Source organism: Phaenicophaeus curvirostris, chromosome 11 (assembly GCF_032191515.1).
Source record: "Phaenicophaeus curvirostris isolate KB17595 chromosome 11, BPBGC_Pcur_1.0, whole genome shotgun sequence".
Taxonomy (NCBI): domain Eukaryota; kingdom Metazoa; phylum Chordata; class Aves; order Cuculiformes; family Cuculidae; genus Phaenicophaeus; species Phaenicophaeus curvirostris.
Window position 1 is genome coordinate 1,551,455 of NC_091402.1, and position 26,682 is coordinate 1,578,136.

The 26,682-nt window shown below is 46.8% G+C and overlaps 1 protein-coding gene across 5 annotated transcripts in view; it reads left to right on the forward strand.

Annotated features, from left to right (window-relative positions):
- Positions 1–26,682, forward strand: part of FGD3 (FYVE, RhoGEF and PH domain containing 3) — a 107,794-nt gene that overhangs the window by 48,035 nt on the left and 33,077 nt on the right. For all 5 annotated transcript variants that reach the window (XR_011338179.1, XM_069865666.1, XM_069865668.1 and 2 more), the window contains exons 2-7: positions 5,754–5,924; positions 8,623–8,791; positions 10,433–11,030; positions 20,055–20,144; positions 21,192–21,328; positions 24,127–24,283. Coding sequence is in view for 4 of the 5 variants with exons in the window: in XM_069865666.1 (XP_069721767.1) it covers positions 5,754–5,924; positions 8,623–8,791; positions 10,433–11,030; positions 20,055–20,144; positions 21,192–21,328; positions 24,127–24,283 (1,322 nt within the window). In the remaining variant the exon portion in view is untranslated. The remainder of the gene's footprint in view (positions 1–5,753; positions 5,925–8,622; positions 8,792–10,432; positions 11,031–20,054; positions 20,145–21,191; positions 21,329–24,126; positions 24,284–26,682) is intronic.

Consider the following 26,682-nt stretch of genomic DNA (forward strand, 5'->3'; position numbering starts at 1 on the left):
CAAAATGCTGGAGCCATTTCAGTAGTTTTCAGTCTCCTTTGACTTATTTATGTGTGTGTTCTGTCTGTGGAACACCTTTAACCTTTCTAGGTTCTTTTCCTTGCTCTCACTTTGGTCCTTCGAGACCGTGGATCGTGGGGTGAAACAGCATTGACCTAGGCTGAAGAGGTGTCAGTGCAAGGGGAATAATGCTTTGTGCTCGGTTCCTCCCCCTGCAAAGTACAGAGTGTGCTTGCAAGTTCCCTGGGCGGTGGGAGTGCCACAGAACTGGACATCGAGAGCACCAGTGTGACGCGCTTGCGGAATAACCTGCAGGCTGTACCTGCAGCGTGAGTCTCGGGTGGGAGCAGTGTGCAGAGCCTGCAGCTGCATAGCTGGTGGTGAGGATGGTGTTTCTCGTTAGCTGGTAACCAGTGCCGGGTGACATGGACCTTTGGGCATCGTTCTGGTCTGCCCAAAGTCTCCAAGAATGGTATTGCGGCTCTCGGTATCTGGACCACTCTGAGGCTTTCCAGTAGCCTTGTGGGGTGGCTCTGCTAGAAGTTGAGGCGTGAGGCAGTGGCACAGGACTAAGAATGCTTTTCCTTTAGCCTCCTCATGCTGTCTCAGCTTTTAAGGGCTTTTCCAAACTGTGGTTGCCATTCTGGCCCCTTGATGGCCTGATGTGCAGCAAAGGAGACTACAGTGACCTGTTTGCTCCACCCCAGTTCCTGCCCATGTTCAACATCACCAGACAGAAAGAAACTGTTTTCTTCTGAATCTTTTTCTCAATAAAGTGTTCCTTAATTGAGAAAGAACCATGTACATTGTTTTTTCATTATACTTGTATTAAATTGGAAAAAAAATATTATTATAGATGCCGGACCAATATATATGTGTCCATTGCTGGAGGCAGTCCACCCAGGTCCTGTGCAGCCTGCTCTGTGGGACCCTGCTTTGGGGCAGGGACATCTCCCACTGCATTAGGTTGCTCAAAGCCCAACCCAACCTGGCCCTGAACACCTCCAGAGATGGGGCATTGAGATTCCAGGGAGCGATAGGCATGTTGTTGCACTGACATCATTACTGATGGATGCCTGTGTGAGTCAGCTGTGGAGATGAACGCTAAGGATGCACAGATATTCTCCATGGGGGTACAGTATATAAGAAAAATAAGAAAGAATTCCTTTGCTACAGGTTTGTCACAGAATAGCTTTGAGAGCTGACAGTTGGCCAACATGGACCAGCACACATTTTGATGAGGACACTGGCCACGCCAGTGACTTTCCAGTTCATTGTTGGAGGTCAGGTAGCCGCATTGTGGACACAGGAACAGAGATCTGAGGTAGAAATCAAAATATTTGCATGAAGCCACAAGGGAGAACACACGTGGATAGTTTTAAAAAGCCCCAAAACAAAACTAATCCATTAGCACCCACCTGAACTCCAACAGAGTTTCAATTAAATTCAATTACAAGTTTACTACCAAGAGATAATTACATGCAGAGCCTTCTGCTCCTGGCACTGACCCTCATCCAGTGCTTGGAGAACAGAGGTGTACAGTGAGGTGCTTCTTCCCTGCTGCCCCTCATCCCTGGAATGCACTGGTGTGAGGCTGGGAGGTGTCCCTGGGACAGGGGAGGAGCTGAGTGCCTTTGAGTGGAGAGGTTTTGGTGTGACCCCAACATCTGGGATGGCTCCAGTGGCTGAAGGAGGCTGGAGCTGGGCAGTATGACCAGCTGGGGCCGCAGTGGGAGCAGAGGCTCAGTTTGGTTTAAGAAGACGACAGTGTTTTTTTCCTTGTCACTAATAACCTCAGGAGGTGGAGGTAAGCGATCACTGCCTGCAGCACTGCATCTTGTTCCATACAGGAAAAGAAAATGTATTTTTATTTTGAGGCATTAGTGCGGCTCTTGTCAGGTCTGAAGGGGAAGCTGTTCTGCAGTGGTTTATTTTGGGTTCTTTCTCATTTTCCTTTTAAGTGAGTATGTTTTTATTCTCTTTAAGATGCTTTTCTGGTTGCTGCTTCCACTCCTACAGCTTCCCCAGCATCCCCAGGGCCAGGAGCTGGTCCTTGCTCCCATACAGCTGCTGTTTTTTTCCCTTTGCCGCATTTTTGACAAGAGTTGGCTTGGTAGCCTGCTATAAAATAATAATAAAATAATAAATATCAGTTTTTTCTAGAGGGAAATTACTTCCCATAGACTTAATGCTAGATTCTGTCTTTTTCTCCTGGAAGCTTTTTAAATTTTTTTCTGTCGGCAGAGAGTTGATTTGGTCCTGTATTCCATTTTGGCAGACATCATCGTTCTCACTCTGGCAAAATGTGGAATATCTGAATGGTCTTTTATAAAAAGAGTCTGCCAGTGCCCCACACCACATCCTGGTCTCTGAATTGGAGAGACATGGGTTTACAGATAGACCACTTGTTGTACAAGGAATTGACTGGGTGGTTGCACTCAAAGAGTTGTGGTCAGTGACTCAGTGTCCAAGTGGAGACTGGGGGCAAGTGGTGTTCCACAGCAGTCAGTTTTGGGGCACCCTCAGCAAGTTCGCTGATGACACCAAGCTGTGTGGTGCGGCCTATGCTCTGGATGGAAGGGATGGATCCAGAGGGACCTGGACAGGCTGGAAAGGAGGGGCTGTGAGAACCTCATGGTGTTCAACAAGGCCAAGGACAACACACTTGGGTCAGGGCCATCCCAAGCACAACTATGGCATGGGTGGAGAATGGATTTGGAGCAGCCCTGAAGGATTCGGAGCAGCCCTGAAGAGAAGGACTTGGGTTGCCGTTGGAGGAGAAGCTTCACGTGAGCTGGCAGTGGGTGCTTGCAGCCCAGAAAGCCAGCTGTGTCCCGGGCTGCACCCAAAGCAGTGGGACCAGCGAGTCCAGGGAGGGGATTCTTCACTTCCCAGAGGAGCTGTGAAGCAGCCTGAGAGTTTAGAGCTGTGGGTTTGGGTTTTTTTGGTATCTGTGGCCTGTTCCTGCTGCTCCTGCATTCACATTGACCTGTATCGAAGCAGAAAGCTTTTTAAACAGAGCTGCCATTCTCTTCCTTCCTTCTTCAGAAACATTGAGGCTTCTGAACCATCCACATACTGTCTGTGGTGCTCCTGAGGAGTCTGAAACATTAAACCAAAGAGCTTTTTACTGCAGCCACGCAGCAGCCTCCTGGAACTTCTGCTTCAGGAAGCTCCTCCACTGGCAATTGTCATGTTTAAGTTCTTTGAGTCACCCAACCACACTGGTAGTAGGAAGCGAGATGGGGGAGGTCAGTTCCTGTGAGCATGGCTTTTTATGCTGTGAAATGAGAGCTGCAGCAGGAGCTGGTCTTCTTTAGTTTTTGTTGTCTTATAGCTGGAGCACATAAGAAAAAATGTGGGGGTCTCTGCTGGAACACATCTCCTGGGGTGTGGAATTGCCACCCACACCAGATTCTCACTTGTTTTCAAACATAATGAGTGATTCTAGAGGAGGCCACGGGGATGATCCGAGGGCTGGAGCACCTCCCATCCGAGGACAGGCTGAGAGGGTTGGGGTTGTCCATCCTAGAGAAGGGAAGGCTGCAGGGAAAACCTTAGAGTAGCTTCCAGTACTGAAAGGGTCTCCAGGAAATCTGGGGAGGGGCTCTTAATAAGGGTATGCATGGACAGGAGGAGGGTGAATAGTTTTCTGCTGAAAGAGGGGAGATTGAGATGAGATTTTAGGAAGAAATGTGAGGGTGGGGAGGCCCTGGCCCAGGTTGCCCAGAGCAGTGGTGGCTGCCCCATCCCTGGAGGGGTTCAAGGCCAGGCTGGATGGGGCTTTGAGCAACCTGATCGAGTGGGAGGTGTCCCTGCCCATGGCAGGGGGTGGAATGGATGGACTTGGAGGTCCCTTCCAGCCCAAACCATTCCATGATGCCATCAGTCTATGAACTTTGCTGGATTGCCTTCCATTTGCAGGTGTTGGTTAGTACCTGCTGAAGGACACTCTTTATGTACACTGCCCTGTTTATTGTCTAGGATGAGAGCTTTTCCCTTAATCTTAATTTGTCGCTGTGCTCAGCCACTGTTAAAAGGAAGAAGTCTCAGTCCTTTCCCTACAAAGGTGACCCGTCGCAGCACTGCGGTTGCTGTCCCAGGAAGCTCTTGGTACCCAGAGCTGAGCCATCGGCTTAAACGCTTTCCGTGGTGTGTTTGCAAGAATCTGTTAATCTGCTCTAGTATCCACTCTGTTTTCACTGCATTTTCCTGATAAGTGAAATTGTATTTGAATAAAACCTAGTACTTATAAATTCCTGGTTTCGGCTAGCAGGATGGTTTAATAGCTCCTCTCAAATCGGCTGAAAAGCTGATTTTATGGTAGAAATGCTAACGAAGCTTCAACAGCCACAACTGGCAGCTGGAATTCGGGGCTTGTGTATTTGGGTGTCAGAGATCAGTAAATAGATTTGTGCCATCTGAATCTTTTCTTGTCAGCAAAATTGACTTTAATCATAGTCCTTTAAAAAAAATAAACCGGTATTGCTGTGGAAATCCCTGCATTTTGAGGCCAGCTCCCAGTTCATCTTTGCAAGCGGTCTGTGCAGCTCAGATTGCAAAGTCTTTATTCAAAAGGTCACATCCTGATTTAATGCCATTAGTATAAACCCTGGGTGATTTAGTTGATGTGGATGGAGGTGTGTGTCAGTTCAGGTTTTTGATCTTAATAGAAGTCTGGGCAGGAGCAGGTTGTGTTTGTGACGCTAATGCCGTGTTCTTGAACACATCGCGGGAAGGGGGAGTTTTTACCCATTCAGATGAACCCTTTCCATGTGATGCAGGTCACCTCTTGCTCCAGCCAGATGCTGGCAATTCCAGCTCGTCCATTTTAGAGTGGGAATACCGAAAGAATGGTTGTTGTGTTTTCTTTGCTGGTTTTTTTATGGATTAGTGTTCAAATGTCTACTTTTGGTAAGTTTTCTGCTCCAAAGAACTGCTGGAAGTGTATGTGTGCAGGTGTTCATATGCAGCAATTTTAAATCACAGTCCTTTTCAAACTCCTGTTTGTTGTGCCTTCTTATGGCACACTGGTGGAGCTGGCGTGATGGTTTAACGCAGCTGTGGGCTTGCTGCAAATCCAGAATATCCAAAATCAAAAAACACAATGTCGAGTCTGTGGGTTTATTTCCCCAGTGCCCACAGAAATGAATGAAGAATGTAAAATTAAAAGACAAACACACTAATCAGTTCTTTCTCTGTTTTCCCATCGGATCATATCTTAATGGCGTCTTTTAGACTGGAGCTGTTTGAAGGAATGTTAATGTTTTATGTAAGGAGAAATAATAAGCAGCAGTGAAATGCAGACTGAATGCTTGGATCGCCTGCAGGAATGGTGCTTGTACCAATCCCCCAGCATGGGACACGTTTCTAACTCACTGCAACTTAAGTGTATTTTAGTGAATAACACCATGCGATGAGCTGGGGCACTTGTGTTCTGTTTGGAGAAATCCTTTTGAAATGGATTTTATTTTTTGTATTTACTCTATCATTTGCAGAGTCCATAGTTAAGAAATAAGTAAATAATTAAAGATAGAATTACAGGCGTGCTGGCTATCTTACCAGCCAGCTAGTTTGACATGATTGTTAGGGCTGGATATATTGTGTAATAACTTCTGAGTGACTCGCCCATCTTCCACCCTCTCCCTTTCCTCAGGAACATGGATGAGTGATGTGCTTCTATAAGTGGTAGATATTTTCTTCAGGATTAATAGAATGCAATAAATACTGGCTTTTTTTTCCCCCTCTCTCAGGTTGCCCTTGTTCTCCTTTTCAAATCAAATGTCACATTGACTCCAATCCAGCGTTGGAAGCGTGTGGGGAACTGCAGCACATCAGCCCGGCACAATGTATCCATCAAACTGGAAGGAAGCCCAAAACCAAAGCTCCGCTGGCCAAAATGCATCCTCCACAGAAACCCCAAGGCAAGTGGCTTTGTCCTCCTAGCGACTGTGCAAGTGTCTGTCACATGGGAAGTGTCAAGGGTTTCATGAACTGGTTTAATTTTAAGTCACAGCAAAGTTCCTTTTACGTTCTAAGGTTCAAGTACATCTAGTAAGGTTTTCTTATTTCCATTTTATCCAACATTGGAGAACCTCTTAGGGAAGCCTTTGAGAGGGGAGACTTTAGAGCAGCTTCCAGTACTGAAAGGGGCTCCAGGAAAGCTGGGGAGGGGCTCTTGATCAGGAAGTGCAGGGACAGGAAAAGGAGGATTGGCTTTCATCTGAAAGAGGGGGGATTGGGATATGATCTGTGGAAGAAATGTTTTGCTGTGAGGGTGGGGAGGCCCCGGCCCAGGATGCCCAGGACAATGGTAGCTGCCCCATTCAGGTTGGATGAGGCTTTGAGACACCTGATTCAGTGGGAAGTTTCCCTGTCCACGGCAGGGGGTGGAAATGGATGGGCTTTGAGGTCCCTACTGACCCAAACAATTCCATGATTCTGTGAAATAATTATTTGATTATTTCACTTCACTTCTTTATTATAAAACTACTTAGCAGTTAGCTTATATATGGTGGTAGAGACCAATATGTCCAATACTTTGCAAGGAAGAGAAGATGGCACAATATTTTTGTCTTTGCTTCAGTCGACTGTAGATTTTCTCCCTGGTGGAGTTCATTGGTCTTCTCTTACTGGGTGGGCTGCATGCACAGTAAAGAAAGGAGAACACTTCATGGCTCTCTAGGAAAATGAAACTGTCAAAATAAATGATTCTATGACTCTGCGAAGGACCCAGAGCTCACCTTTTTTGGCCAGATAAGCCAAGTGGTTGCTTGGATACTTTTTTCCTAGGTTGTTTTGTTGTTGCAAGGAGAAATGTGGTCAGGCACTCACTGATTATGTTGTGTGCAAGTGAAAACCCAGTGTACACAACAGAGCACTTCCCCATCCCCTTTCTGTGCCAGGTGATTTTCTTTCCCTGCTTACCTGTTCCTGCTGTGAAAGATTAGTTTTGTGGCAATGTTTTCAAAATTGAAGTGGAACACCTTTATTTTAAGACGGGAATTCCAGATCTTTGAGCAGTCCCATTAAAGCCCAGATCCTTAAAAGATTTGATTTTATTCTTTGGTGCTGAAATAAACTTGGTAGTGTAGGGTAGTTTACAATCCGACATCTACTCAGAGTTCAGAAACTCTTTACCAGTCCTTTGTCTGTGCCCTCAGCCAATGAACATCCATAGCTGGAGCAGGGGGTGCATCTGGGCTGATCCTAGAATCATGAAATGGTTTGGGCTAGGAGGGACCTCAAAGCCCATCCAGTTCCAACCCTGTCTCCCACTGGGCCAGGGACTCCCCGCCTTCACAGGAAAGCATTTCTTCCTAAGATCTCATCTCAATCTCCCCTCTTTCATTGGAAAACTGTTCCTCTCATACTATTCCTGCGCTCTCTGATAAGCTCAGAACAGAAGCAGAGCCTTCTGCAGAGCAAGGACAGGGAGAACTGAGTTTTCAGGTGCACGTGTCTCAGTTTAACCAGCTAAATAAAGTAACTCTGAAATTCTGTTCAGAACAGTTGCTAATTAAAGCTCCATCACAGCACTAATCACATTATGCTGATGTGCCATATGGACCATTTAAAACTGGGAAGTACTTCCAGTCAATTGTTGTTGAAAATGTTGTTTCATGAAACACGTAATTAGAGTTTCCTCATTTTGTGTGTGAGTTCTCAGGATAGTCCAGAGCACAGGGAATACTTGGCAGTGCTGCTCTGAGTAATGTGTGTGCTGGGAGGAATTGCACAGTTGGTTTTCCTGCCTTCCAGCGTCAGGTCTGCCCACGTGGGGTTTGTGAGGTTGCTTTTGCTGTATGAAAGTATAACAGCACGTGAACCTGTTGCCATGGGTTACTGCTTGCGCATTTCCAAAACCATTTACTGTGCAATCAATAGAAGGTCTGAATAAATTCTTAAAAATTACATTTCAATTACTTACATGTTTTAAAAATACTGTATTAAACTTTGTCCTCTCACCTCGCTGTGAATCCTTAAGCAGAATGTGTATGTTCATAGAGTGAATGTTTTATTTATATCGTATATAATGCAATGTAGAGCCGAAAGAGGAAGGAAATTTATGAAGCCTGCACCACAGAAGAGATGGGGGAGGGAGGACGAAAGGAAGAAAAGCGATTATGTTCTGCCTGTGGCATTTTCAACCAAGAAAGCACAAGGCGCTGAAATCCATGGTGGGGTTGGGTTTTGGTGGTTTGTTTTTCTCCCCACACACCCCCAGTGTAAGGGACTGAACAGAGTGCCTGAGTGTTGAAAAGCCAGGAGAGGGGACAGGCATCAGTGTGATGGAGATGGTGAGCACGTTTGCAAAACCCAAGTGTGAACTGCGCATCCTGTTTAGTAACAAGGAAGCGGTGAGGTTCTGTGAGCCACTCTGTTGATTAACGTGTTTTCTATGGCTGTAGAAATACAAACCAGCAGCCTGTCATTTTTTCTCTAGCATAGAGCAGTTTGGTTTGGTGTAAGAGGCACTTCGGGGCTGCATCGAGGCAGTTTATCAAGGCCAGTGAAGGAATGGACGCTCTTTGTTCCACATCGAGTACTTGGATTTTGTTCCCAGTCAGGATAAAGAAGATGGAGATTGAGTGTCCCCTTTTTTTCTCTCTCTTTTATTAGTACCTCCTAAGCCTGTCCATCTCAAACCTGGGCAGGAAAGAATTCCTCCTGCACCTTCTCGACCTTTGCCAGCTGATCCCAAGTCATTGAGGAGCTTAGTGCCTGGAGAGGAAGAAATACCAATATCAGCAGGAGTCAACACCCTCATTGAAAAATTCGAAAGTATTAGGTAAGTATAGCCTTACCAGCTCTGTTCTAATCTCTCTTTTCTGTATTTTAAACTTAGAATTTAACAACAGAAAATATTAATTGTAATTGTCCTGTAGAAACTGCTCTCAGGATGTTTTCTACTGGAACTGAAAAACTTGACTGACTACGCGGTTTGTGTTTTTAATAAAAGCATGCATTTCAATAGCTTTTTTTTTTGGAAGGAGGTTAAGAGCTGTTGCACTTGGTAAGCGTTCCACCAGAAATAAGCAGCCCAGAGTCTGCTTTCAGTATGTTGAATTGGGACTGGTTTTTGCATTATAGGAACTTGGTTACTGTGGTGTAAAATAGCTTAGTTTTCTGTCTAAGGTTCAGAAAGCATCAAGCGTGCTGTTAGCCTGCTTCTCAGGGGCAAGGGAGAGCTGAACTATGGGTTCACTGGGAAAGTGTGTCACGGAGAACAGCATTTCCTCTGAAAGTTTACATACAAGATATTAAATAGGATAAAGTAGATGTATTTTGCTGTAAAACCAACCTGTTTTATGAACACATAAAAAGTATTTCTGAAGACCGGATGTGCCAGATGGAGCTAAGTGATTTTTTTAATAAAGAGGGAGGTGGAGACAGAGACACTGTGAGTTATCACCTGGGTGAGTCTGGGAACGTATTGTTTAAAAAGAGAAGGTAGTGCCTTCTTGTGCTTCAAAACTGTCCTCTATTGGGCAGAAAATAATTTACCCTTTATTCTCTTTAAAGAATGTGAGTTCCTTTTTAATCAAACCAACAACGAAATGCTACTTTTAAAAGACAGAGTCATAGAATCATGGAATGGTTTGAGTTGGAAGGGACCTCAAAGCCCATCCAATTCCAATCCCCTGCCACGGGCACGGACACCTCCCACTGGATCAAGTTGCTCCAAGCCCCATCCAGCCTGGCCTTGAACCCCTCCAGGGATGGGGCAGCCACCACTTCTCAGGGCATCCTGGGCCAGGGCCTCCCCACCCTCACAGCAAAACATTTCTTCTTCAGATCTCATCTCAATCTCCTCTTTCAGCGTTAAACCATTCCCCTTTTTTCTACCCCTGCACTCCCTGACCAGGAGCCCCTCCGCAGCTTTTCTGTCAGCCCCTACATGATTCCCCCCTCCTCAGACCTTCAAACGTGACTGTTCTTCAGAGTAGTGTGGGGAATGTTGAAGGTCTCGGATTCTAGTGGTACCATATCAGTAGAATATATGGCTACGGGTGGGATGGTTTGGTTGGAAATTGTGGGTTGGAATATTTTAATAAATATTAATTTAATTAATTTTACTTTTTCTGTGAGTTTTGGGAGGCCCTGGCCCAGGTTGCCTAGAGAAATGGTGGCTGCCCCATCCCTGGAGGTGTTCAAGGCCAGGCTGGATGGGACTTTGAGCAACCTGGTCCAGTGGGAGGCGTTTCTGCCCACAGCAGGGAGGTGGAACTGGATGGGCTTTAAGGTCAGTTCCAGCCCAAACCATTCTGTGATTCTACTACACCTCATACACTTGCCTCCTAGGATCGCCAGGGGCGTGCAAGAAATACCGGTGGAATCAAGTGACACTCAGGTGCTCTGTCTTTTGGGGCACTTCTGGAAACTTTAAGTGTTACTATGACTGACCATGGTACCTCCTCTTTGCCCACAGGCAACCTGTACATATTCTTCAGAGAAACCAGCTAAATTTAGCTCTTAAGATGGAACCTGGCCTGGACTCGTCCAAACAGCCGAGCTTGTGTGACTGTGACATGGTGCCTTCCAGTGGCTCTTCCACGAATGAAAGAAGTGAACCGGATGAAAACGAGCCAGACATACCATGCAGCACAGATCTATCCAACACAGACATAATGAAAATTAAAGAGCTAAGCATAGGTGATAACAGAAGCCATGAAGACTGTACTGCTGTGACTGTGAGCAATGAGCCCTCTGGAGAGCTCGGCAATAAAGACTCAACTGCAGAACTGACCGGGAATGGTAAAATTCCCAACAGAGACAGTGGCATTGACAGCCCTTCTTGTAGCGTGGCAGGGGAAGCGTTCCCCAGCGAGGAAGGTGCAGAGCAAAAGAAGCCCAGCATGGCTGGGAAACCAGGGGAGATAGATCCTGACAGAAAGAGCACCAAGCCTTCTTCCACGGAGCAGAAGAGAGACTCCACACAGGATGAAGATAGTGACATTGATGAAGGAAGCAGTGAGGAGCAAGAGACAGCCGAAGTGCCAAAGTTAGAGTATTTGGATGTAAACAAGGTAACGTAGTTTGTTTGTCAGTGCTCTGAAACCAGTTCCTGACTGGTTAGAGATACTTTGCACCCCTTCATACTTTGTTTGGGGGTTTTGGTTGGTTGGTTTTATTTTAAAGGATCATGACAGTCAGTGCAAGTTCCTGCACAATGCAAGTCTGACTTGTTCCTGACCTAGGTTGGATCTTTTCAAAGGATTCCCAATGTTAATTTAAGAGATTTCATGTAAGAGAATCCGTCATAGCCATAGGTAAGCTGTTAACATCAAAGCACTTTTGGAGGTAGAGACTCGGACCTTGTGTTGCTTGTTTGGATTTGTCTGAATTCAGCTTCTGTTTGTTGGGTAGTGGTGGTGTCAGTGGGCTCTGTGATACATGGCAGGGTTGAATGGGTGCATCAGGGCCCTGCTCCCTGTAGCCCTGCACTTCTGTCAGTGTCCCTGCTGCTCGAACGCACAGAAGTTGTGATGAGGATGGTCATATCCGATTACTTGTCAGGAAGCTGTAACTAGAAGAAATTCTCTTTGACTCCAGTGTAATGCAGTTTGGTCTGTTGTGTATATGCTGCAGCTATGTAAGATTAATGGCAGATTCCTTTGATTATCTGTTTATCAAGACAGTTATTCTTAGAAATCATGATGATAGAATGGGTTAGATTCTTCCAGAAAAAGAAAACAGAAGATGCTTTTAGCAGAATGTCTGAAATACATCCCACTTTTCTTTGTGTTTGAGGGTGTTCTGGGTTTTATTTTGTTTCGCCCCCTTCAGCCATCATGGCAATGAAGTTAGTGTACTGGTTTTTCTGTTTTTTAAAGAAGATGATGAGCAGTAGCAACTATTGCAGTGCAGCCAGAGACGTGGTGTTCGCAGCTCAGGGTGTGCAGATCGAGCGTGTCTGTTGAACTCACCGAGTGTGTCCTGATCTTTGTATGTTGAGACCTCGTCCCCTTGGGGATGTGGCAGTTAAAACACTTTCAGTAGCTTCTGGGTCAGATCAGGCAGGGAATGTTGAAGAGTGACCAGCATTGCATGTGGACAGGTGGTGTGCAAGAAACTCTTTGTCTCAGAGCTGACAGGTACAGATTCAGAGCACAATCAGTGCTCTGTGGTGTCCTCTTTTTTCCCCAAGACAGTGCAATGGGGCAGACGTACCAACAGGAACAGCCCCAGGCTTTCTCTTGCAAGTGCATCACTTTATGTTGCCGTTCTTCCTGCTGGTTTCTCTCAGGCTCAGCCCAGTGTGACTGGACTCCTCTCCCGTTCACGCTGTGTAGACGTTGCCTTTGTAGCCTGGGACTCCCAGTGCTTCACTGCCGCGCCTGCTGCTTCAGTGGATGTTGACCTGCCCGGTGCTGGAGCAAGGTTAACCAGAGGGGCCGCAGACTAGGAAGCAGTGAAGGCTGCATGAACCATCTCTGTTTGGCCAACCCAGCTGATTTCCGTAGATGGGGAGGATGTGATCTTGTTTACCTCTGCCAGTCTGCAGTCCCAGCTGGCAGCTGGGATGGATGCAAGAGGAGGAACTCATAGGCCTGTCCCATCTCCTTGAGAGCCGGGAAGGAACCCTTGCTGTGGCAAGGAACACTTGCCTGGACATGGAAGGCAGTGGTGAAAGTTGCCCTGGGCTTGTGCAGGGGGAAATCCATGGCAGTACGAGTTGGGGGATCCAGCAGGACGGCAGGGTCTGTGCTGCCAAAGGAGACCTCTGACTTCTGTGTGCAAGAATTTCATGGGGAGGTCAACAGGAACCGTCATAGTGATAGAGACTCCAAATCATGTCTGTCTGTTAGCATCAATGGACACGATACCTGATTCATGCTCTTATCTACTATCTACGTCTACATATACATCTGCCACCTCTTCTGTAGTCAGCGGGTCAGAGCTTGTTCACATCTCAAATAACAGCATCCCCAGTGCAGTGCTTCTCACCTGTTGCTGTTGGTTTTCCTGCACAAGCAGACACACACTGTGACATGCTGTAATTATTTTATATTTGTACTATGTGCATGTGTGCAACTGCATTGTTATTTAACAGATTGTTTATTAGTTCTAACATGCTAGCAGGAAAAGAATGCATTAAATTAAAAAATCTTTATGCTGGTAATGAAATGTATTCCATCTGCCCTGCTTCCTGCTGGGTAAAATTCTAATCATGAAGTCCCACATGGGTACAGTCACTGACGCACACATCCACTCTGCCTGTGCACAGCTGGAATTTCCCTTCTGATTCCATTGTGCAGTTGGTATTGGAACATTTGGCTGGCAGTCCTGCCTCTCAGGCTGTTGGGTAGGATGATCTCCGTGTATATTCTGAAAAAGATGTGCACAGGTTAGTGTTTTAGTCATCTTTTTTTTTTTAGAAACACCCTAAGGAAACTGAGATCTGAATACAGCAAAGATGGCAACCAAGCATAAGATAACTATGCATAGCATAATTTTCCATAGTGTTTTCAGCATTTTTGAGTAGGAAGTTCATAGAATCATTAAGGTTGGAGAAGACCTCCAAGATTATGAAATGTCACACCATAACCTCTGTGCCTACTAAACCATGTCCTGAAGTGCCAGATCCAAAAGTGTTTTGAACCTCTTCAAGGATGAGAATTCCACCACTGGCCAGAGCAGCCTCTGCCAGTGCTCCACCACTCTTCCAGTAAAGAATTTTTTCCTAATATCCAATCTAAACCTCCCCCAGTGCAACTTGAGGCCATTTCCTCTCATCCTATCACTTGTTACTTGGGAGAAGAGCCCAGCACCCACCTCACCACAACCTCCTTTCCAGGAGCTGCAGAGAGTGATGACGTCTCCCCTCAGCCTCCCCTCTTCTAGGCTGAACAGCCCCAGGTCCCTCAGCCATTCCTAGAATCATAAAATCATAGAATCCAGGCCCTTCCCCAGCTCCGTTCCCCTTCTCTGTACATGCTCCAGCCCAAAAATGTCTTTCTTGGAGTGAGGGTCCCAAAACTGAACTCAGGATTCAAGGTGCAGCCTCACCAGTGCCAAGTGCAGGGGGAAGACCCCCCTTCCCTGCTCCTGCTGGACACACCATGGCTGATCCAAGCCAGGATGCTGTTGGCTTTTTTTCCCACCTGGGCTGCTGCCACCACATGTTCAGCCACTGTCGATCAGCACCCCCAGTTCCTTTTCTGGTGGGCAGCTTTCCAGCTGCTCTTCCCCAAGTTGTCTGTTATAACTCCTGGACTTTCTGCATTCGTAAAGGGGTTGTTGGTGGGCTATTAAATGATCTTAACCTAAGATAGATCCTAGCAGCTTTCTTGCAAGGTTCACTGACAGCCTCTCATGACAGAGCTGTTCACTGATACTGGCTGTGCATTAGCAGCTGGATGAAAAGTGGTTGCTGCAGGATGTTACCCAGGTTTTCTTATGTCAAACCTTTAGGTTTTATTTTAATTTTTCATTTCCAATTTGCTTTTTCCAGTAGCCAACTCAGTCTGTGCATCCATGGGTCCATGGTGCAGGTGTTCTGGGTGGGTGCTCAGCTGGGGCAGTCAGTGGGTTTGTAGGAAGCAGGGGTGGCTGCTCGGTTGCTCAAATCCAATCAGCATGTGCCGTTCCCCAATTTGTGTCTGGGATTGGAGTATTTGAGGTGCAGAAGTGTTCCCACCACAGCTGTGAACCTGACATTTCTGAGAAGGTGGATGTGGTTGTTTCCAGGCTGGTGTTTCCTTTTCTTTAAAATTTTTTATGGACAGTTACAGCTGGAAATTAGTTTTTGAGCCTTCCGCAGGGAAGTGAGAGAGCATCATGCACCTGCTGCTTTGAGCATCGAGCTGAGCTTCCTGTGCAGTGAAGTCAACACCTACTGCTTCCCTTTTCACATCTTCCATGTCCCCCATGCCACCTGAACTGTCCTAGCAAGACTCATGGAATCATGGAATGTCCTGAGTTGAAAGGGACCCACAAGGATCATCGACTCCAACTCCTGTCGTATCGTATGGCTTTGAGGGACAGTCATAGCTGTGCCGAGCAGTCCTTCAGCAAGCGCATTGGGCACAGCAGGAGTGAAATACATTGACAAGAACCAAACAGCCTAAAACCGGCGTAGGGTGGAAGATTACAAGTGTTTTACATTTCTACACCAGTTACGTGCCTCGGAATGGCACGTTGTTTTTCCAAGGCTTCATTAGTCAGGTTAAATAGGTTTCACTGATGAGACTTACAGACTCCAATAATACTATTCCGTAAGGAATGTAATCCACATTAGAGTTTGCAATGTTTCCTTTAGAAACATTGACCATCAAATATCTCATTCATAGTGAACTGACGTATGGCTCAGGCTTTCTTAAAACTGTCCTGTGCAAAAATAAGGTTTGAAGAATAGCAGTGCCTCATGCTTATTTGATCTGCTATTAATTCTGGTAGAGTGCAGAGGAGGCAACAGAGATGATGCGAGGGCTGGAGCACCTCCCATCCAAGGACAGGCTGAGAGTTGGGGTTGTTCAGCCTGGAGAAGAGAAGGCTCCAGGAGACCTTAGGGCAGCTTCCAGTGCGGAAAGGGGCTCCAGGAAAGCTGGGGAGAGGCTCTTGATCAGGGAGTGCAGGGATAGGAGAAGGGGGAATGGTTTTCATCTGAAAGAGGGGGGATTGGGATAAGATCTGTGGAAGAAATGTTTTCCTGTGAGGGTGGGGAGGCCCTGGCCCAGGTTTCCCAGAGCAGTGGTGGCTGCCCCATCCCTGGAGGTGTTCAAGGCCAGGTTGGATGGGACTTTGATACATCTGATCCAGTGGGAGGTGTCCTTGCCCGTGGCAGGGGGTGGAACTGGATAGGCTTTGAGGTCCCTTCCAACCCAAACTATTCCATGATTCTATGATTTCATTTAAAATGTGTTGTCCCTTGAAAGGCCGATGTTCCGAGTCAGTACCAAAATGATGCCTCTCTGCCGCAGCAGAGACAGCAACTGAGCATGGAGTTGCTCTTTAAAACAGAGCTGGAGCTGGGAGTCTGTTCAGCCCTTGTTTAGTGTTTAAGCTGATGCCAGTGAGTTATTTGGAAATATAAACTGAGTTGCAGATGGTGAAGGTCAGGAGGTTAAAAAGCGCCTGTGCTATGTAAAGATTTACTTCTGGGAGCAAATGTATTTGGTTGGAAACAATACTTTTTCAAATTCTGAAGTCAAACGTATCAAAGGATGCTCTGGGCAGCTGACATGCCAGCCTGGTTACGTCAGTGCCTTTCAATCAGGCACTTCTGTGCCCAGCAAAACTGGCAAAGGAATCCTTTCTCATAGTTAGTGAATTTTGAATGGCCAGAGATCCATTTCATTTTACGCTGTAATATGTTGGGTTTGCTTGTACCAAGTTCAAAGCTTTATTGTTCTGTGATTTTGTTTTCTTTCCCCTCAATATTAATATATATCACATGCACAAATGGAGCAGGATGTTGTGTGGCATTGGAATAGCTTATCAGAGTCCTTGAGGTTGCTTGAAATAATTTGAGAAGTGGGGTAGTGAGAGTAGGTGCCAAAGCTTCATCTGTGGTGTGTTTGCCTCTATCCAGGTTTGTGCCTAGAAGGAGACGGATTTCTTTAAAGGGACACAGATGCTGTTTCAAATCTAGAAAAGCTATTCACCTTCCTTCACAGGTTGCCCAGAGAAATGTTGGCTGCCTCATCCCTTGGAGTGTCCAAGGCCAGGTTGGATGGGGCTTTGAGCAACCCGATCCCATGGGAAATATCCCTGCCCACAGCAGGGGGTTGGGACTGGATAGGTCCCTTCCAACCCAAACTATTCTGTTATTCTGTGATTAATTCAGTTAACACTGGTAAGATGGCACTTCTTGCTGAGTGGTACCTCATTCGGTGTAGGACAGCTGTGGGTCTGGCGTGTTTGAATTCGTCGCTGGCTTTGAAAAGCCTTTAAGATCTTTCAGTTGTATCACAATTCGCCTAAATTGAGGGGCTACTATAATTTTCTTGTCAACTTTGTTTATGAATAAACCAAGATGATGTTAAATAAGCTTAAAGTGAACATTTAATTGTTTTCTCACCATTTGATAGTGGTCAGCAGGGTTAAGGCTACAAATGCCCGCCAGGAACGCTAACGAGTGTGCAGAGACAGGCGTTTGGTATAGAAATTGCTGCTGCTGACGAGGGGCCCCCGTGCTTCCTAAACTGGCAACCGCTCTGCATGTTTAATAGAATTCAGCTGGACTTTTACTCTATGTATATGTCTGGTCCTTGTGAACCTGCATGAAGGTTTAATGGCTCTCGGTCTTGAAGCAGCCCCTTGCTAATTTTGTTTGATGCTCTTTAGCTTTCCCATGGAAGCAATAGTGAATACTTGCACCCAGATGATGCTCTCTGTTGCATTTACATATCTCTTCTACTTTCTTTGTGGGTGCTAGTCTCTTCTCTCAAGTAACAAGTGATAGGACAAGAGGAAATAGCTTCAAGTTGCACCAGAGGAGGTTTAGATTAGATATTAGGAAACATTTCTTCATGGAAAGGATTCTCAGGTACTAGAAAGGCTGCCCAGGGCAGTGGTGGAGTCCTCATCCCTGGTGGGATTTAAAAGACAGGCAAACAAAATGCTCAGGGATCTGGTTTGGTGGTAGACAGGTACAGTTGGACTCGATGATCTCAAAGGTCTTGTCCAACCAAATGATTCTATGATTTTGTGATTGTGGCTGCCCTTTTTTCCAGATGTAGCCCATTAAAATTTCCCTACATTTGATCACCATTGCTGCCCCTTTGGATGTTCCTATTCCTGAACACAAACCAGCCAACCCTCAGTTCTGGATCCCAGTGTTGGTTTGGTAACATACAAGCATGGTGTTTGAAGTCTTAATCCTTAAAAATGTATCTAGAATGTGTCAGAAAGCTAGAGCCTGTATCCTGGTGACTGGGCTGTTCCCTGGAGGTGTTCAAGGCTGGGCTGCATGGGGCTTTGAGCAACCTGATCGAGTGGGAGGTGTCCCTGCCCATGGCATGGGGTGGAACTGGGTGGGGTTTGAGGTCCCTTCCAACCCAGACCATTCTGTGATTCTATAAGCAGTTGATTTTAGAGACTAGTACCTTAATGCCTTCCTTGCCCCAGTCTTTAATTGTAAAGAAAGTTGTTCCCTGTGTGTACAAACCCAGCAGCTAGAGGAGCAAAATCCCATGATCCAAGAGGAGGTGGTCAGAGCCTTGCTAGCCCGACTGGACAGTCACAAGTCTATGGGGCCGGACGGGATTCACCCTAGGGTACTGAAGGAGCTGGCGGATGTGCTGGCCAAACCCCTTTCCATCATCTTCCAACAGTCCTGGAAGACTGGGGAAGTCCCACTGGACTGGAGGCTGGCTGATGTTGTGCCCATCTACAAGAAGGGCCGCAGGGAGGACCCAGGAAACTACAGGCCTGTCAGTCTGACCTCAGTGCCAGGGAAAGTCATGGAGCAGGTGATCTTGAGTGCTATCATGAAGCACATGCAAGAGAACCGGGTGATCAGGCCCAGTCAACATGGGTTCACAAAAGGCAGGTCTTGCCAGACTAACCTGATCGCCTTCTATGACAAAGTGACCCGGCTGCTGGATGAGGGAAAGGCTGTGGATGTGGTCTTCCTGGACTTCAGCAAAGCCTTTGACACAGTTTCCCACAGCGTTCTGCTTGAGAAACTGTCAGCCTCTGGGCTGGACAGGCGCACACTCTCCTGGGTGGAAAACTGGTTGGATGGCCGGGCCCAGAGAGTGGTGGTAAATGGTGTGAAATCCAGCTGGAGGCCAGTGACAAGTGGGGTTCCCCAGGGCTCAGTGCTGGGTCCAGCCCTGTTCAATGTCTTCATCAATGACCTGGATGAAGGCATCGAATGCACCCTTAGCAAGTTTGCGGACGACACTAAGCTGGGTGGAAGTGTCGATCTGCTGGAGGGTCGGGAGGCTCTGCAAAGGGATCTGAACAGGCTGGACCGCTGGGCAGAGTCCAATGGCATGAGGTTTAACAAGGCCAAATGCCGGGTCCTTCACTTGGGGCACAACAACCCTATGCAGTGCTACAGACTGGGAGAAGTCTGTCTAGAAAGCTGCCTGGAGGAGAGGGACCTGGGGGTGTTGGTTGACAGCCGACTGAATATGAGCCAGCAGTGTGCCCAGGTGGCCAAGAAGGCCAATGGCATCTTGGCTTGTATCAGAAACGGCGTGACCAGCAGGTCCAGGGAGGTTATCCTCCCTCTGTACTCGGCACTGGTGAGACCGCTCCTCGAATACTGTGTTCAGTTCTGGGCCCCTCACCACAAGAAGGATGTTGAGGCTCTGGAGAGAGTCCAGAGAAGAGCAACAAAGCTGGTGAAAGGGCTAGAGAACAGGCCTTATGAGGAGCGGCTGAGAGAGCTGGGGTTGTTTAGCCTGGGGAAGAGGAGGCTGAGGGGTGACCTCATTGCTCTCTACAACTACCTGAAAGGACGTTGTAGAGAGGAGGGTGCTGGCCTCTTCTCCCAAGTGACAGGGGACAGGACAAGAGGGAATGGCCTCAAGCTCCGACAGGGGAGGTTTAGGCTAGATGTTAGGAAAAAATTCTTTACAGAAAGGGTCATTGGGCACTGGAACAGGCTGCCCAGGGAGGTGGTTGAGTCACCTTCCCTGGAGGTGTTTAAGGCACGGGTGGACGAGGTGCTGAGGGATATGGTTTAGTGTTTGGTAGGAACGGTAGGAACGGTTGGACTCGGTGATCCGGTGGGTCTCTTCCAACCTGGTTATTCTGTGATTCTGTGATTCTGTAATTACCCAATAGACTGGACATATTTCCAGATTTGGATGGTGTTTCTGGTTCTTTGTGGAAAACCGCAATGAACTCAAGTGATGTCCTGACCAGCACTGACTGCATTTGCCAATTGCTCTTTCAGCAAAGAGCTTTAAAAGCATCTCTGGAATAAACTGGTTCTTTGATGAGGGAGATTCTGAAATGTGTTAACTTCCTCCACTTCAAGCTTCTCTGCTAACAGGGAATGTTGCCCACTGACAGAATGGAAGAGAGAAAAGCTGATGAACCTTAGGTTTGTTGGTGCAGATGGATTGTGTTATCTGTCAATTTTTTTCCAGTGTACAGAGCCCCAAAAGCTGTTCAACATTGCAAATGAACTGCTCCATACAGAAGAGGCATATGTGAAAAGACTCCACCTGTTGGACCAGGTAACTCCATCTTGAATAAACTCTGCTTTCTTTTCTGCAAGCGGCAAAGACATCTCCTGTTCATCCCCTGACCTACAGTCCAATAGGGTGAAAATGCATTTTGTGGGTGGGAGGTGGAGTTTGCTTGCCAGGCTGCATGCCAGGGGTCCTCAGGGTGAGGTCTGGGCAGGTGATTCCCTGAACTGGAACCCAAAGATTAAGATGTTGGAAAGAGGAATGGGAAAGCAGCAGCCCACGATACAGAACCCATCAGCATTTGTTTCCTCCCTGAGCATATGTGGAGAGGAAATCACAGGGACATTGCAGGCACTGAGAAATGATGAAATCTTTAATTCTGTAATGTGCAAGAGGTCTGAGCAGGCCACATGCGTCAGCCCTGTGCTCACAGCACACTGAGGATTTTTACCCACTGTGTTTCGTAATTGTTGTCCATCATGTTTGCCCATGGGTGTAAAGTAGAACCAGTGTGAAGAGTCAGAGCGTTCTTCCACATAAATGTTGAAGTGAGTCTGCATGGTTCAGGCATTTCTATAATTATCTGAAAGAGGAAAAAACACCTGATGGTGCAGGAAAGCAGTAAAAATGAGGCTGAGTCACATTGCCAACCAAGTGCTGCTTAAAAATGAAGGAAAAAAGGCCTAAAAGAAAATGTCACCTTCCTGGAAATTTTGTTGGAAGCTGTAATCTGCAGAGCCCTCTACTTCCAACTCTAGGACCTCTATGGAAGACTTTTATTTTTGCTTTGGGTGGTTAGTTGCTGTTTTAAGACCTTACAAAACTAGGGAGGTTCTTTCCCTGTTGTTAAGAGTGATGTATTTTTTCCCCCCAGAGAAACAACATAATCCCATCATTTAATTTGCTGCCTGTAATTAGGAGTAAATGCTCTTTGGGGACTGCTTGTTCTTTGCAGCTCACATACAAGATGCCTGCTCTTCTCAGTGGATGGATTGCAAAAGCTGCAGCACTACATTAAAGTGTTGTAATATCTCAACCTAGAGCCAGTGGTGGGTTTGTAAATACCTCTTGGTACTGTCTTGTCTCACACAGGTGTTTTGCACTAAGCTGTCAGAAGCAGGTATTTCATCTGACGTCATCACGGGTATCTTCTCAAATATTTCCTCCATCTACTGTTTCCATGGACAATTTCTTCTTCCTGAGCTCAAAACAAGAATCACAGAAGAATGGTGGGTAATTGTCATTGCCATTGTTTTAAAAACATGTTTTCAGGAAGCTGTAGCAACCCTAAGGCCTAGTCTAGTCCCAGAGTTTTTCATTGTTCAATGCAGTAGTTCCATCATTATTTAATACGTTGGTCTGGAGTCTCTTAGGAATTTCTGAATACAGGAATAAACCTGAGCACTCAAACTTTCCAGAGCAAATTGTGAGGAACTTCCAGTCCAAAATATTGCCAGAGCTGGTTTTCTCACTGTATTAAAGTAAGGAGAAAGTACCAAGACCAAGGGTGAGGTCCTGCACTTGGGTCGGGGTGATCCCAAGCACAAACACAGGCTGGACAGAGAATGGATTGGAAACAGCCTTGGAGAGAAGGACAAGGGGTGCTGTGGGATTAGAAGCTCAACATGAGCCAGCAATAGGCACTCGCAGCCCAGAAACCAACCGTGTCCTGGGATGCATCCAGAGCAGTGGGAGCAGCAGGGTGAGGGAGGGGATTCTGTCCCACTGCTCTGCTCTGGTGAGACCAAACTTGGAGCCCTGCGTTCAGTTCTGGAGTCCTCAGCACAGGAAGGACATGGAGCTGTTGGAGCGAGTCCAGAGGAGGCCACTGAGATGATGCAAGGGTTGGATCACTTCCCCTACGAGGACAAGCCGAGAGGGTTGAGGTTGTTCAGCCTCGAAAAGAGAAGGCTGTGGGAGACCTTAGGGCAACTTCCAGTCCTGACAGGGGCTCAGGAAAGCTGGGGAGGGGCTCTTGATCAAGGAGCACAGGAATAGGATGAGGGGGAATGGTTTTTTTAAAAGAGAGCAGATTGAGATGAGATGTTAGGAAGAAATGTTTTGCTGTGAGGGTGGGGAGGCCCTGGCCAAGGTTTCCCAGAGCAGTGGTGGCTGCCCCATCCCTGGAGGTGTTCAAGACCAGGTTGGATGGGGCTTGGAGCCCCTGATCCAGTGGGAGGTGTCCCTGCCCATGGCAGGGGGGTTGGAACTGAGTGGGCCTTAATGTCCCTTCCAGCCCAAACCATTGGATACTTTCCACGCCTCTATCATTGCCAGTACTATGAAATTGCAGTACTAGGAAGGAAGGAAGGAAATTGCTTATTTTAGCCCCATAGGTGAAGTATTTTGGCCCCATGGTGACGTATCAAAGAAACCCAGTTACTTCTCAAAGAAGGGAAGTGTCACATCAGTCTGGACTTTGTGTGCATTGTAGGAAACCTCGTGAGAAACATCCATTTTATATTGAATGCATTTTTTAATGGTTATGTAGAATTTCATTTAATGTTAAAATTAGCATTATAGCAGCAAGCCAGTGCCAAGTCCAAACAGGTATGATAGGTGACTTCATATCTGTAAATCTGCTTATATCTCTTATGCATCTGTGTCTGTTGAGCACACAGCATTGCACAAGCTTTCACCCAAGAATTTGTTGGCCTTCTGTTCTAGGACAGAAGGAATGTTATTGGTTACAGTGTGTGCGTCCTTTCTTTAGGGAAAGAGATGTGGGGTGATTTGGGTTTTTTTTAAATGAATAATAATGATCAGATAACAATGAAAATTTGGCAGCTGGAATAAGTGATACAGATCTGCAGCACTAGGTAGAGAGGTTAATTATGAGGGAGATTTAGGAAAGTGGATTTGAGCTGCCACTTGGCTGTGCAGAGTGTACTGCAGAGAAAGGGGCAGATGGTGCTGACACCGCCCCTTTCCACATACCTGAAATGATGACAAGATGCGAGGAAGAAATGTTTTGCTGTGAGGGTGGTGAGACCCTGGCCCAGGTTGCCCAGAGCAGTGGTGGCTGCCCCATCCCTGGAGGGGTTCAAGGCCAGGTTGGAAGGAGCTTGGAGCCCCTGATCCAGTGGGAGGTGTCCCTGCCTGTGGCAGGAGGGTGGAACTGGATGGGCTTTGAAGCCTCTTCCAGCCCAAAGCATTCCATGCTGTGATTCTGTGATGTGTCTTGGCTGAGTCCAGTCACCACCTGACTTGCATTTACAGGGACAGTTGTAACAAAAGGGGAGGAAAACTGGAGAGCCTAGGAGCCAGAAGAGGACAGAAGCTTGTTAAACGGCTAAAGGGGATCAAGTGTGGTCAGACTGCAAGTTATGAGATCAGTGGGAGAGAAAAGCTGGGGAGAAATGGCTGTCACTGCCTGGCCCTAAGTTTGAAAGACAGAAAGATTCATGGTTACAGTGGCTCCCAGCTAGGGGCATCTGCTGGCAAAGATGTGTCTGGTCCCCTGGGATGGCCTAGTTGAGCTGAGCCATCACTTTTCTTTAAAACCTCTTCAGGGGGTTGTCTAGGGTGGAAAAGATGAGTTTTAAAAAGTAGAGTTTTCCCACAAGATTTGGGGCTGGACAGCAGAGGTACAGATGCTTCTTTATCAGTGTGCAATCAGTCTGAATCTGATCTTCACTGAAGAGTGTGATGATGGGGCAGGCGTCATCGTCTGTACATCTAGATTCATGTTTCAGGTTTCACTGAATCATTCAGGTTGGAAATGAGTTCTAAGCTCACCTAGTCCAACCATCAGCCCAACCCTACCATGCCTACTAAACCATATCCCGAAGTCCCACATTGCCATGTTTTTTGAACCCCTCCAGGGATGGAGACACCACCTCTTTCCTGGGCAGCCTCTGCCAGTGCTTCACCACTCTTTTGATAAAAAGTATATATATCTAAGGTACTATATAGATTCCTTAGCCTGAAACATTTTGATTGCATATGTGCAAGTTTCACAGTTGTGTTTTCCCTCTGAAAAATTTGTTGCCAGAGTCCTCAGCACTTATCTCTCTCTTTTCCATAGGAATGTCAACCCTCGGCTGGGAGATATCCTACAGAAACTTGCTCCTTTTCTGAAGATGTATGGAGAATATGTAAAGAACTTTGACAGGGCGATGGACATGGTGAACACATGTATGCAGAGGTCCTCTCCATTCAAAGACGTTGTTCAGAACATACAGGTATGTTGTTACTGGGCATCATATGGCTTGGCATTTACCTGTGTGAGTTTAGTTTTCTTTTTCCAATGCATGATGCATAGTGGTTAGCTACAAGCCAATACTGCTCTAACACTAAAATTACACTGCTTTCTTGGCAGTCCTTTCCTCTCTTTTGTTGTGTGACACAGTCCTTACATGTAGCATCATAGAATCATGGAATGTCCTGAGTTGGAAGGGATCATAGAGTCCAGCTCCTGTCCCTGTATAGGACACCCCAACATTCACACTGTGGGGGCCAAGGGCCTTGGCCAAAGGCTTCTGGAATATTATCAGGCTTGGTGCCGTGACTGCTTCCCTGGGAGCTGTTCCAGTGCTCCACCACCCTCTGGGGGAAGAACCTTTTCCTAATGTCCCCTGGCACATCTTCCTGCCATTCCTTCATGTCCTGTCATTGATCACCAGAGAGAAGAGCTCATCGCCTGCTCCTCCTCCTCCCCTTGTGAGGAAGCTGCAGAGCACAATGAGGTCTCCCCTCAAGTCTTCTCCAGGCTGAACTTTGATAGCTTGTTCTCCATTCACATATTTAAGAGGAGGATCAGAAGTCACAGAATGAAACTTCGCCAGTAGTGTGGCAATTCCAACTGCAAACATCCATTTATGAACTCTCTTATTTCTGTTCCTCATTACTAATTTTAATTGCTTTTTTATGAGTATGTTTGCATCCTGAGGCTTGTGGGTATGAGGTTGGGCATGTTGCTGGCACCATCTGCTGTTGATTTGGCTTTTGGAGGCTCACGAATTGGCACGCGGCTCCCGGGGTCAATGCTCTGCAGAGGATGCTTAGCATGGGGTTTAATGTGTTTCCTCTTAACTACACAAACCATGTGGGGTGGGGAAGAGCTCTGCTTATGCTGGCATATCCGTAAAGGCTCTCTCTGATCCTCAGGCCAGCTGAAGGGACGCAGCAGGCTCTGGCTTGCTTGTGAGCATCCCTCTACTAGTGCTGGGAAAGCAGATCCTGTCCATTAGGAGGAGAGGGCTGGCAGGGAGCGGGTTAAGCTGAAGAGGGAGTGCAGCTGCCTGCCCTAAAAGGGAGCCTAGTGGCTGGGCCAGCTGTCAGGAATCCAGTAATTCCCCATCGGGCTGGGAGAGGAGAGGCCCTGCTGGAGGATCAGGACTGGCCTGGCAACTGAGACAGAAGCTTGGAGAAGCAGGAACTGGGAAAGTTCCTCCCCTCCCAGGCTTTCCCTCCATGTGGCCTTTTCCTAACCGTTTTCTGTCCAAGCCCAGCCTGCTCTCGTCAAGGCTCCGTGCAGCAGCACTGTGAAAAATAGCAGAGGCATTTTGCTGACTTTGGTTTGTGTTGAGCTGCTGAAATGGCTTTCCTAAGTGTACATGGGTTTGTGACCGCTTTCCCTCCATCTGGCCACCCTGTAGTTCAGCTGCCTCTTATCACCACATGGGGCATTTGTGTTAGCTGTTAGTCTGGGACCAGGAGTGTTTCTGCTGTTGCTTGAGCAGAACCTTGGCAGACAGTGCAAATGCAGGCAACGCACCTGTGAGATGCAACTCTGAAGCCTACTGATGGCACTATTTCACTGTGAAGTCGTTGAATCAGTGAGGCTGGAAAAGACCTCTGAAATCATCACGTCCACTTTTTGCTTCTGTCAATGGCCATAGCTACACGAGGCAAAAATTTGATCCAGAATACATAGTGCATTCATCCAGCCTCTCTCTGTGCTATCAAAAGCCATAGATACTTTTCAAAATGCCAGCTGAAGTCTGTTGTGGTCCTGTGGGAATGCACTGTCCACCTCATCTGTTAATGGAAGAGTTCTACAGTTTAAGGCTTCAACAATTATAAATCATGCTAAACTAGGGAAAACAGAAAACAAAAATCAAATGGTACGTATAACTAAGTGACAGTGACTTATAGAGTTTACTTCTAGCTGACCTTAATGATAAAAATACTCTCTTTGGTGCACATCCACCTTCTGAGGCCAAAACTTGATAGCTGGGGAGTTTATTAGGACTTCTTTTTTATCAGTTTTCTCCTTATGCCATCACGTATGTACTTTTTAATATATATTTCTGTGTTATAGATTGTCACATTAACTAGCAGAGATCTGAGGAAGAAATGTTTTGCTGTGAGGGTGGGGAGGCCCTGGCCCAGGTTGCCCAGAGCAGTGGTGGCTGCCCCATCCCTGGAGGGGTTCAAGGCCAGGTTGGATGGGGCTTGGAGCCCCTGATCCAGTGGGAGGTGTCCCTGCCCATGGCAGGGGGTTGGAACTGGATGACCTTCATGGTCTCTTTCAACTCAAACCATTCTATGATTCTATTCTATGTCTTCCTCTTCTGCTTCTCTAATGCTGTTCGGTGTTAAGATTCATCCTATTGCAGGAGTACAAATACAACAAAGG